This window comes from Globicephala melas, chromosome 1 (assembly GCF_963455315.2).
Source record: "Globicephala melas chromosome 1, mGloMel1.2, whole genome shotgun sequence".
In the NCBI taxonomy this organism is placed as follows: domain Eukaryota; kingdom Metazoa; phylum Chordata; class Mammalia; order Artiodactyla; family Delphinidae; genus Globicephala; species Globicephala melas.
Genome location: NC_083314.1, coordinates 153252956 through 153264549, shown reverse-complemented (window position 1 = coordinate 153264549; position 11594 = coordinate 153252956). Strand labels below are relative to the sequence as shown.

General features: G+C 44.3%; 1 protein-coding gene across 1 annotated transcript; it reads left to right on the top strand.

Moving 5' to 3' along the window:
- The first annotated feature begins 122 nt into the window (after nucleotides 1–122).
- C1H1orf50 (chromosome 1 C1orf50 homolog) lies at nucleotides 123–7310 on the top strand. Its single transcript, XM_030867171.2, has 5 exons — nucleotides 123–256; nucleotides 385–500; nucleotides 5533–5619; nucleotides 6121–6252; nucleotides 6617–7310. The coding sequence occupies exons 1-5, from the start codon at nucleotides 151–153 to the stop codon at nucleotides 6815–6817; spliced, it is 642 nt and encodes a 213-aa protein (XP_030723031.1). The 5' UTR covers nucleotides 123–150; the 3' UTR covers nucleotides 6818–7310.
- Nucleotides 7311–11594: the final 4284 nt, after the last annotated feature.

Here is an 11594-nt window from a genome sequence, read left to right as displayed (position 1 = left end):
CGCAGCCACGCCTCCGAGCTGCGGGCAACTCCGACGCCCAATGGCCAGGGAACGCGGAAGCTCCGCCCATGGGCCTTTTTGCGCATGCTCTGCAGCCTCGCGCCGCCCCGGTAGTAGGGAGAAGGTGCTGTCATCGGAAACCCAGCTGTCATGGAAGACGCTGCTGTCGTGGATGACGCTGCTGTCGTGGAAGACGCTGCAACGCCCGGGACGTCTCAGGGAGTCATAGAAAACCAAGGAGTTCTGTCAGCGGCAGGTTGGGGAGTTAGGCGGGGCGGGAGTCAGTTGGGGAAAAGAAGCCCTCCCGGAGTAGCTAGTCTGCCGGGCTCCGCGGGAGGCCGAGGGCGGGTGCTCACGGCCTGTGTTCCTGGGTATGTGTCGCAGGAGCCCTAGTGGAGCTCACCCCGACCCCTGGCGGCCTGGCCCTGGTGAGCCCCTACCACACCCACCGGGTCGGAGACCCCTTAGACCTCGTGGCGCTCGCAGAGCAGGTGCAGAAGGTGAGGAGGTGCGGCTGGGAAAGTAAATGACCAGCTTCGTGCACGTTTGGTCTTCCAAACCACTTAGTGTGGGGTAGCATTTGTTCTCGTCTCCATTTTATACGCGGGGAAAACTGATGGTCATGGCGAGTCGGTGGCCTGACTCCAAATGATCTTCTGAGACCAAAGACCCCTTCAGCTGCAAAGTGAGTGCCCATAATCTCCCTTCGTGGGAAGGTTTGCACAGTACTTTAAATATTCATGATTTCATTTGGGCCTTAGGACAGCCCTGTCAGGTAGGCAGTACAGTTATTCTTCCTATTTGACACGTGAAAGGAAGTTTCCAGGGACCTTTCAAGATCACTCTAACGCAGTTCTGCAGGGATGCATAGCCCGCTTACTTTAAACTGCTTCCCTAAGATCTTTACTTCTGACCTGAGGGCTTGTAGAGCTTAACATCTTTTAGAAGGGCAGGGACTCTAAGTTTTGCCCTCTGTCTTCATTCACTGGACACAGTATTCCCAAGCCCAGTGCTTAGACATTGGTTGCCGAAAGAAGTAAAATAAGGAGGAAATATGATGTAACAGAAATAGCACGGGGAGTTTGGACACATGCGTTTTAATCTCAGCTATGATATTAACTTGCATTGTGACTTGAGATAAATTACTTTTTTCTGGACCTCAGCTTCTTTATCTATAAAGTGTAGGGTGTGAACTAGGAGAGCTCCTAGATCTAAATTTCTTGAAAAACCAGATTTCATCTAATCTTTCTTACCAATACGTCCAGTTGTAGAATCCTCTTTGATATGTACAGATACAGGGCCTTGCTACTTTAAAGTTTATGCTATTCCCCTCGTCCTTGTATACACGATCACATTTGGCCTTGGTTATGGTCAAAGGCCTTCGTTTTGCTCAAAAAAAATTTAATAATTAATGTGCTCAAATTCCCTTACATGTACATCTCTCTACTTCAGTTTTGTTCTTTTTAATTAAGAAATTTTCAAATGCTTAGGAAAGCTCATTTGATTCAAATCATGTGCTTTCTCTTTTCTAGAGAGGTGGGAAGCAAGGTCAAACTTTTATGGATTAGGAGAACATTATGTGTCTGTTTAATCAGATCACCTATTGGGAGGGAGGCTCCCAAAGTCAGATCTTAGGCAAAACATTTTCAGTGGGTTACTGAGTGACCATTATGTGTATTACAATGGCCTGAAACAAAGAAAGAAGGAACACGGTTTTTGTCCTTTAGCCTATAATCAATTTAGTGAAATACAGAGGATGCATCGTTGTGCTGCTTCCATTTTTCCAGTATTAGTCTTTGAGAAGCTGAAGAAAAAACACTATGGAGATAAAGAGAATCAAGCATATTTCAATCTGTGTACTGAAATGTACTTTCTAGCAGGACTGACTTCTTAACATGCCATTTAGGCGTTCGTGTGTGAAAGCTCGGGAACCCTGGTTTTAAGGCATGAAATTTGGAATCAGACTGATCTGTGTTGAAATCTTTAACTGCCATTTATTAGCTATGAAACCTTGGATAGGTTGCTTCACCTCTCTGAGTCTAATTCCTAAAATGAGAAAGTGAAGTTGGAGTTCATCATCTCCAACTTCATAAGGTGTTATGAGAATTAAATGAGACAGTATGCAAAGGGCCTCAGAGTGATTAGGGCCAGAGTTTGTGCTTATCATTATTGGTACTCTTTCTCTCATTTCTGTTTTAATTAGGCTCATTTGTGCACAAGTGACAGATTTGTTGCCCCCTTAAGAGAAAGGAGATTTATTGTAAGGCCACTCCTAATCCTAACCCAGAACTATCCTAACTCTAGGAACCACCTATTCTCTCCTTGGCCATAAGGTGCCTTATTGTCCTTGGAACAAAATGCAAATTCTTGTGTCAAGGGCCATAAAGCCTTACATGATCTGGTCCCTGCACTCTTTTTTTTTTTTTTTTTTGCGGTGCGCGGGCCTCTCACTGTTGTGGCCTCTCCCGTTGCGGAGCACAGGCTCCAGGCATGCAGGCTCAGCGGCCGTGGCTCACGGGCCTAGCTGCTCCGCGGCATGTGGGATCTTCCCGGACCGGGGCACGAACCCGTGTCCCCTGCATCGGCAGGCGGACTCTCAACCACTGTGCCACCAGGGAAGCCCTGGCCTTCTTATCTGTAGAAGGCTATACCCCACCCCATCCAAATGACAGTATTATTAAATTGAATTTGAATGCCTCTAGACTACACATGCATTCTAATTCCTGCAGTCCTCACCACTCCCTGTTATTAAACCAGTTGCTTCATTCGTTATCTTTGATCTGCTTCTAGCACATAATTATGGTTATTTCCTTCATAATAGTGCATCATTATTCCAAGTACATACAGCACTAATTGTCTTTCTTTTTGGTGTCTGTATCACTCCCCAGGGCGGTGCTATGCAATATGGTAGCCACTAGCTTCATATGGCTGTTGAGCCTTGGAATGTGTGGTTAGTGCATGCAGCTGAGAAACTGAGTTTTAAATTTTAATGTAAATTTGTTACCGAGCCCAAGCTTGCTCTGCTCACTGCACAACAGGCCAGTAAATCGGGAGACGAGGTGTTGAGGCAAGGAATAGTGACGTTATTCGGAGAGCCGGGTGTCCGAGAAGCTGGCAGACTAACGTCCTATGGTGCCATCTTATCGGGGTCTGGATGCCAATTTCGTTTATAGAACAGAGAGAGGGAAGAGGTGAGGAAGTAAAGAGGCCATAAGTCTTGCAAAATATCTCCTGGCTTGGCTAGTTTTGGGGAGGGGATGTGTTAATTTCTTCTTTTTTGCAGCCATTCACAGGTGGGCAGGGTCAGAATGTCTCCTTGTGAGCAGAACAAAAGCACTTTAGTTTAACATTCAAGCAGAGGGGCAGGGTTCCTGAGGCAAGCCATTATGTATGCTTATGCTATAGACAGCATCATTTTAGTGATTATAGTAACAAAAGCAGTGAAAAGCAAAGGTTAAAGTAAAAGAAACAGATTCAACATGGAGTCAGATTCTGTTCTTCCCTGTAACAATTTTAATTAATTTAAATTTTAAAACCTGGTAATTGATTCAATTACTGGAAACTTTTTAGTATGTTTGGAACAATTTGAGTATGTGAATCAACTCTTTCAACTGTAAATTTTATGAAGTCTCAATACAGATCAAGTTTTTCCGAAGAAAATTTAGCATCCAAATTGATAGGTGCTGTGAATATAAAATATACACTTAATATGAAATGTAAAATATCTCTTAACAATTTTTATATTGATTACATGTTGAAATGATATTTTTTGATAGGTTAAATAAAATATTAGATTTTTCTTTTTTATCTTTTTTGGCCGCAGCTTGCAGAATCTTAGTTCCCTGACCAGAGATTGAACCTGGGCCACCGCAGTGAAAATGCCGAGTGCAAACCACTGGACTTCCAGGGAATTCTGTCTATTATTATAATTAATTTTACTTATTTATTTTTACTTTTAACATGGCTACTAGAACATTTTAAATTACATATGTGACTTGTTTCATATTCTAAAGGATAGTTGCATTAGACTGTAATCTTAATGAAGGCAGGGACCTCTTTCTCATGTTTGCCAATGTGTGCAGTGCCTAGCATGGTGTCTGACACACAGTAATTGCTAAGTGTATATTCGTGGAACAGATAGAGCCTTGACTCAGCTTACTCAGTTGTTTCTGTTCACTCATAACATGGCTTATACCTGACCTTTACCTTAAGCTTCCACAACTAACCAGCAAATTCTCTTAATATTTCTTAGTTCAAATTTAACCTCTTACTTTCTTTTCCTTAACTTAATTGTATGCCACTAGAAGTTAATCAGTTTTGGGGGGAATTGCCTGGTGGTCCAGTGGTCAGAACTCCGCACTTTCACTGTCAGGGCGCAGATTCACTCCCTGGTCAGGGAACTGAGATCCTGCAAGCTGTGCAGTGTGGCCAAAAAAAAAAAATAGTTAATCAGCTTTTTGTGAAAAGTAATCTGGAAGTTTCTGATGGATTTCTGATGTCTGAGTGATAATCCTTCCCGATACATGAATTGGTCACACCTGTCTCTCCTAGTTTTGAAAGTTATTTATTTTAAGCAATTTCCAGTGCCTTCAGTTGAATTTCCTAGCACATGGCAGACAGTCCTCTGTGTATATTATAATTGTTTCAGGTCTACATCATAGTGCAATCTTTTAAAAATACATTTTAAGTATCAATTAGGAATGCAAATATAAGTTGAAATATAATTAAGCGTGATGTAAATAATTCAACTGAGGTAATGGTCAGATTAACAGATACTTTCTATATATAGTTAGGATCCTATATAGCAGGTGATAAGAGGCATACCAAAAGTGTCTTTGGATTTTCATTGTAAAACCCATCCCCGATTTCAGAAATGTTTAAATGTGAGAAAAAAAAAAAATGGAGACCTGAGGAATAAGTGGGGTCAGTCAGGCAGAAGAGCAAGAAGGAAACATATTGGGTGGAGGAGAGGGCATATTCTATATTATTTGGAAGCAAGAGAGAGCAGGGCATGTTGGAAGACTGAAAACTTTGAGTGTGACTAGAATCTAGAGTGTACAAGGTAGACACTTTGGGAAATAGAAAAGTAGCACTTATGGGGCTTCCCTGGTGGCGCAGTGGTTGAGAGTCCGCCTGCCGATGCAGGGTACACGGGTTCATGCCCCGGTCCGGGAAGATCCCACATGCCATGGAGCGGCTGGGCCCGTGAGCCATGGCCGCTGAGCCTGTGCGTCTGGAGCCTGTGCTACGCAACTGGAGAGGCCACAACAGTGAGAGACCCACGTACCGCAAAAAAAGAAAAAAAAGAAAAGGTGCACTTACTTCTGTGGTGTGGGTCGTGTCAGCATTGGCTTTTTGTAAGCAGTACTGTTTGAGCTGGGCCTTGCAATGAGTGGGCGTTCATGGGGGAATGGTGAGAATGGGAAGAGTATTTTAGGCATAAGCAAAGATGTTGACATAACATTGGGATCTAAATAAGAACATCGTAGAAGTCTTATCCTTATCCACAGTTCAGTTTTTTTCTCACCTTAGGCTAATGAATTTGTCAGAGCAAATGCCACCAACAAGCTGACAGTCATAGCCGAGCAAATCGAACATTTGCAAGAACAAGCCAGGAAAGTAAGTAGTGGCTTTTAGGTAAGCGTTCGTTTTCTTCGCTTAGTTCATAGGATTGACTGAACTTGCTTATAATCATTGTAACTTACTTGTTTCAGTACCTCCTAGAAATATAGAAGTGTTGAATAAAATAGAATAAGCCCAAGAGGTTAAGTATAAGTGTTTTCACTGGGAGAAAGTTCAGTGAGATAAAGCATTTTGAGGGGAAACTATGAAAGAAATGTACTGACCACAGAAAAATTGGAAAGAAATGTAAAAACCATTCAAAAGCCAGTAACACTCAACGTTTTGAAATACAATTTTCCTAAAGGCATTTTTACAGCATAGTAGCATAACATCGTGTAATTTTTCTCTTCAGTATCATCTGGATCTCAGTCATGGTTCACTGCTGTGGGGGAGCAGGACCCTAGGCATCGAACGGTTTCCAGATTTTGAGTGGGATGGTCATTGAGTATGAGTGCCTGTTACCTAATACCTAATTGGTTACACCTCTGCGGTTCTTAGGTATTGGAGGATGCTCGCAGAGATGCTGACTTGCACCATGTAGCTTGTAATATAGTGAAAAAACCTGGCAACATTTACTACCTTTATAAACGGGAGAGTGGTCAGCGGTATTTTTCCATTATTTCTCCAAAGGTAAGAACATTTAATTTTTGCACAAAAATCTACTCTTGTCTTTGAGAAATTCTTGGGTGTGTGTTTGTGTGTGTGTGTGGTGTGTGTGAGAAAATGTAGGTATAGGGGTTGGGAAGTGGTTTTCTAGAAAACTGGAGGTGGCATGAGCCCAGACATGACTGAAAAATATGCATGTGCTTAAGTTATTTCACAGTCATTATCTCTGTTAAGGGAGGTATCTGATGTGTAATGTAATGGTTTCCAAGAATGATTCTGACTGGTCTGGAGTGAAAAGCTAAAAAAGAAAATTGTGGTAGAATTAGGACACAAGCTCAGTTTCTTTATCTCCTGCCCTGATCAGAACTGACTCCTTTGCCTTCTCTAGGAATGGGGGACAGGTTGTCCACATGACTTCCTTGGTGCGTACAAGCTACAGCACGACTTGTCCTGGACTCCGTATGAGGACGCTGAGAAGCAGGATGCTAGAATCAGCATCGTGACCAAGTTGCTAAGCCAGCCGGTGGCTCTGCCTCCGAGCACTGAACCCAGCATCCAGGGCTTCACTTCCACTGAGAGTGGACTCTGACAAAGGCTGTCATGGCTAGGACCTGTCACCTCCTTGTTGCCCCAATCTCTGCCTTGATGGGAGGTGGCATGAGAATCGAGGACATGTAGGGGAATCATGAACTTCTTTGAAAGTGGTCCTGTGTGAATGTAAATGCTGTCGTTATTACTTTTAGTTGGGATGGTAAAGAATCACATCAGTCTCTTTTGGGATCCTCTCCAGGTCACAGATACGCAACTCGTCAGTTTCAGAGTACTGGGCAGTGTACTTTCCTTCTCCTTTATCTCCATCTGTTCTCCCATAAGTCAGAGCATTAGAGAAAGAAGGGTTTCTTCTTCCCTCGAAAAGATTGGCAGGTCATTTTCCAGAGAGGACTGTTGTTAGTCTCTTAGTAACTAGAAGGGTTTGAGATTGGGGTTGTGGCTATTGAACAGTTGGTGCAACTCCAGTTTCAGATTCGTCTGGGAACCAGAATGTTGGGTACTGGCGATGATAAACAGCTTGGCTTGGCTTGCGAGCGAGTATGTGGTTCTGGTATTTCTGCACGATTGATAAGGTTTGGCTTGTCCCATTCTGCTCTTTCTGCCGAGCTAGGATGACTGGAGAATTTAAGGCAGCAGCAATGGCCAGGTTTCGGGACAGTCAGCCTCTAAACTCACAGAATTTTAGACTTGGAAGAGATTTTGGAGGCTACCACTAACAACGTTATGAATCCACTCTCTAGCCCCACTGAGCAGGAGATCCAGAGTTCTGCCATCTGCAGCAGGAAGAATCCATTAAGTGGCAACTTTAGAATATTGTGGAAAAGAGAGTAGGACAGTGGGTGAGAAACAAGAAAAACAGCCAACCTGTTGATTATGAGTTAACTCGGATTAAAATTCATTTTGACCTGAATTATTCAGGAACTTAACAGCTTTTCGGCTGAGTTACTCTATGCTGATTCTGACTGAGCTCTTGTGGGACTCTACCTCACTTCCTGTTTGTTCAGTGGAATTAGCTAAATTGATAGCACAGCCAGCATTGCTGTACTTTCTTCAGTGCCATATAATCTATTACAACATGCTGTAAAAGGAGTGAGAGATCTGTACTTGAAATCAAATTGCCCAAGTTCCTTTCTGGGGATGAATGTCCTTTGTGTTGATCTGCTTGGTGATGCCACAATCTCATCCTGGTGTTAAAGGCCTTTCCTTATAAGCTTCGCTCCTTGTGAGCTGTAAATGGTCCACAAAGGCCTAGCAGAGGTTGGGACTAGATTCTGTCAAGGTCACACAGATGATACTTGGTCACTCAGTTCACAGGAGGATGCTCTGGAGGCAGCCACGAAAGCCTCTGGCTGGGAGGCTGCAGGAAATGGGACACACACACACACTAGTGGTATAGTAGTTGATTCTTACTACAGAAAGTTTCCCAGATTTTCAGAGGGTTTTGCATGCTAATGACATTTTGAGTAGGTGCTTTGTTACCCATTGCTGCATCAGTTACCACAAACTTAGTGGCTTTAAACAGCACCCATTTATTATTTCAGAGTTTCTGTGGATCAGGGGTTGAGGCACACTTAACTGGGTCCTCTGCTTCAGGGTTTCTTTTCTCACAAGGCTGCAGTCGAATTACTGGCCAGGCCTGTGTCCTCATCTGAAGGCTCAGCTGAAGAAGGATCTGCTTCCAAGCTCACTTAAATTGTTGGTAGAATTTCAGTTCCTCAAGGGTTTGTAGGACTGTGGAGCTCTGTTTACTAATGAACTGTTAGCCAGAGGCCGTAGTTCTTTGCTACATGAGTCTTACCAACATGGCAACTGTCTTCATCAAAACCAACAAGGATGAGAGTCTGCTAGCAGGATGGAAGTTATGGCAGTGACATCTCATACCTTGGCTGTGCTCTGTTAATTAGAAACAAGTCACTAGGCCAGCCCACACTCGAGGGAGGTAATTACCTAAGGGTGTGAATACCAGAAGGTGGAAATCCTTGAATCTTAGAAGCTGTGTGCCGCAGTGCTCAGTTGAGAGGGAGAAGGAAGGCTGTGGCTGGAAGAGGCAGTATTACAAAGTGGTTAGGCTTGGTGGCTTTGAAGTCACAGATCTGGACGCGACTCTCAGCTCTGACAGAATAACCTCCCCTAGTGTTCCTGCTTCCTCCTCTGGTCCCTTCTCCAGTCCATTCTGTATTCAGTCATCAGCTTGATCTTTTGAAAATGCAAATCCACCTCACCCTTGACATCTATCCTAACCACTGGAACAGAGAGCAGTGTGATTCAGGAGCAAACTTTCTTCCGTTCAATAAGGTGTGCTCCTGGCACTGACCACCAGGTGGTGCCATTGTACTTTCCTGATTAAGCCAGTTACCAAGCTTAGAGAAAGTGGCATTGTGAAGTGATTTTGGAGGTAGCATCTCCTAGGGGGACTAGGACCCAGTGATTATAAACAGTAACCATTTTTCACTCATCCATCCATCTATCCATCCATAAGTGAGTAATACTTAATTACTGAGTATTAAGTGCCTTCCAGGTTCCAGATTCTGGAGAATGACACAGGTGAGTAAGACAGGCCCCTATTTCTAGGAAGCTTACGGTCTAGTGGGGGAGAAAGCAAGTCAGCCATTACAACATGGTATAAGAAGGACTACGATAGAGGTGCACATGGAATATCATGGAGCACCGGGGAGGGCTGCTTAACTCAGCTTGGAGAATTTGAGAAGGCTTTTTGGAAGAGCTGACACCTGCTTGGGTGTTAAAAAAGAAGCAAGAGTTAGAGCTTGTTTGGAGGCTCCAACTGTCTCTGTAGGAAGGTTGTCTTTGGGGGTTAGGGCAGGGTTTATTTTTGGATGGAGTTTATTTGTGAATGAACAAAGGGATATCCACTTAACAAGCCATATCGACCAGAGTAATCCTGCCAGTCAGGAAGGGTGGAGTGAGCTAGGTCCCAGCCAGAACACTCTTACTTCTAACAGCTAGGAGGTAGGTAGATGAGGAATCGGATGAAAAGCAATTCTAGACAAAAAATAGCACGTGGGGGACACTGACAAGAAGCAATACGACATTTGGGGAATTGCAGCTACAGTGAAGAATAGTGGCCAGGCGGTAGGAGAGGAGAGCTAATTGAAGGGTTGGCGGTAGGGAGTTGGTAAAATTGGCCTTTTTAGAAAGCTCATCTTGGCAGTGGAGGGTGAGTGGGGGAGAAACCACTGGGAGCCTCCAGCCCAGTCCAAGCAAGAGATGTTGGAGGTTTGAACAAAGATGGTGATGGACTGAGAGGTGTTGTATTTCATCAATTGTAAACGTACTTTTCTTCCCCCACGTTTTAATCTCTCAGACCTAGATGCTTCTAGATGTCAGTAGTATGTCGTCGTTTAATAATGGTTTGTCTTAACAGTGGATGGCATTTTAGGCTTGATGAAGTATGGCATTTTGAAAGTACAGTAGATCGCCATCTTGTTAATACGATGTGGCACAATGAGTGGAAGGAAAGAATCTTAGATAATGCTTGAATTTCTGGCTTGAGAGTGTGGATGGGGCTTCCCTGGTGGCGCAGTGGTTGAGAGTCTGCCTGCCGATGCAGGGGACACGGGTTCGTGCCCTGGTCCGGGAGGATCCCACATGCCGCGGAGCGGCTGGGCCCGTGAGCCATGGCCGCTGAGCCTGCGCGTCCGGAGCCTGTGCTCCGCAACGGGAGAGGCCACAGCAGTGAGAGGCCCGCGTACCGCAAAAAAAAAAAAGAGAGTGTGGATGGTGGGAATCCACTCAACAAAATGTGGACGAGGAAGACATCCCTGCTATTTTCCAAAATAATTAGCAATCTGTATTTGCCTCAATAATCCACCATGCTGGCCCTGCCTGGTTCACTGGGTGTAACAGCTGACACTACCTCCTTTTCTCCACATTAGCATTCCAGAAGGAGGGAAAGAAGGCTTGCTTGTGTCCTTACCTTCTCAAGTTATCAGTCAGTCCACAAGTATTGAGAGTATTGGTGGTGTAGACACAAAGATGATAAATACTGTTAAGTGAGCTTTTTTTCTGCCAAGCATAGCCAACTGTTTGATTTAATCTTTATATAATCCACCATCTATGAGGTATTATACAGTATTCCTATTTTACAGAGCTGGGGCATCTCAGACGTTAAGCAACTGGCCCATGGTTACACAGATAAAAAGTGGCAGAGGTCATGCTCAGACATTACTATTTGATTAAAGTCTGACCATAGCTATAACCATAACCTGTTTTGGCCGATTAGGACAGTCCTAGAATATCTCTACGTAGAGGTGTGAAGAAGTTAAAATACAAAAGTGACAGAGTAGGGCTTCCCTGGTGGCGTAGTGGTTGAGAGTCCGCCTACCGATGCAGGGGACGCGGGTTCGTGCCCCGGTCTGGGAAGATCCCACATGCCGCGGAGCGGCTGGGCCCGTGAGCCATGGCCACCGAGCCTGCGCGTCCAGAGCCTGTGCTCCGCAACGGGAGAGGCCACAACTGTGAGAGGCCCGCGTACCGCAAAAAAAAAAAAAAAAAAAAAAAAAAAGTGACAGAGTAACATGTGCATATGGGATACTATAGGGGTAGTTCACTTGAGTATTTAGTGATGAGCATGCAGATGATGTATATCAAGGTCCAGAGAAGATAAGTAACTTACCTAAGGTCACACAACTTAAAAACAATTGAGCCCACATCTCTGGCACTAAAGCCCATGTGCAAACCCCCCACATACAAGATAGGGTTCATTCCCTAAAGGAGTTAGAGCTTGGGAGGGAGGAGCTACTAAGTGCCTGGAGTAATTAGACTTCCGTGGTCCAAGCAGCATTTGATTCAGTGGA

Excerpts from the sequence above, each read along its gene's own strand:
- C1H1orf50 (XM_030867171.2), top strand. The coding sequence starts at position 151 with ATGGAAGACGCTGCTGTCGTGGATGACGCTGCTGTCGTGGAAGACGCT. Across the intron at positions 5,620-6,120 it reads TGCAAGAACAAGCCAGGAAA|GTATTGGAGGATGCTCGCAG; the intron begins GTAAGTAGTGGC and ends TGCGGTTCTTAG. Across the intron at positions 6,253-6,616 it reads TTTCCATTATTTCTCCAAAG|GAATGGGGGACAGGTTGTCC; the intron begins GTAAGAACATTT and ends TGCCTTCTCTAG.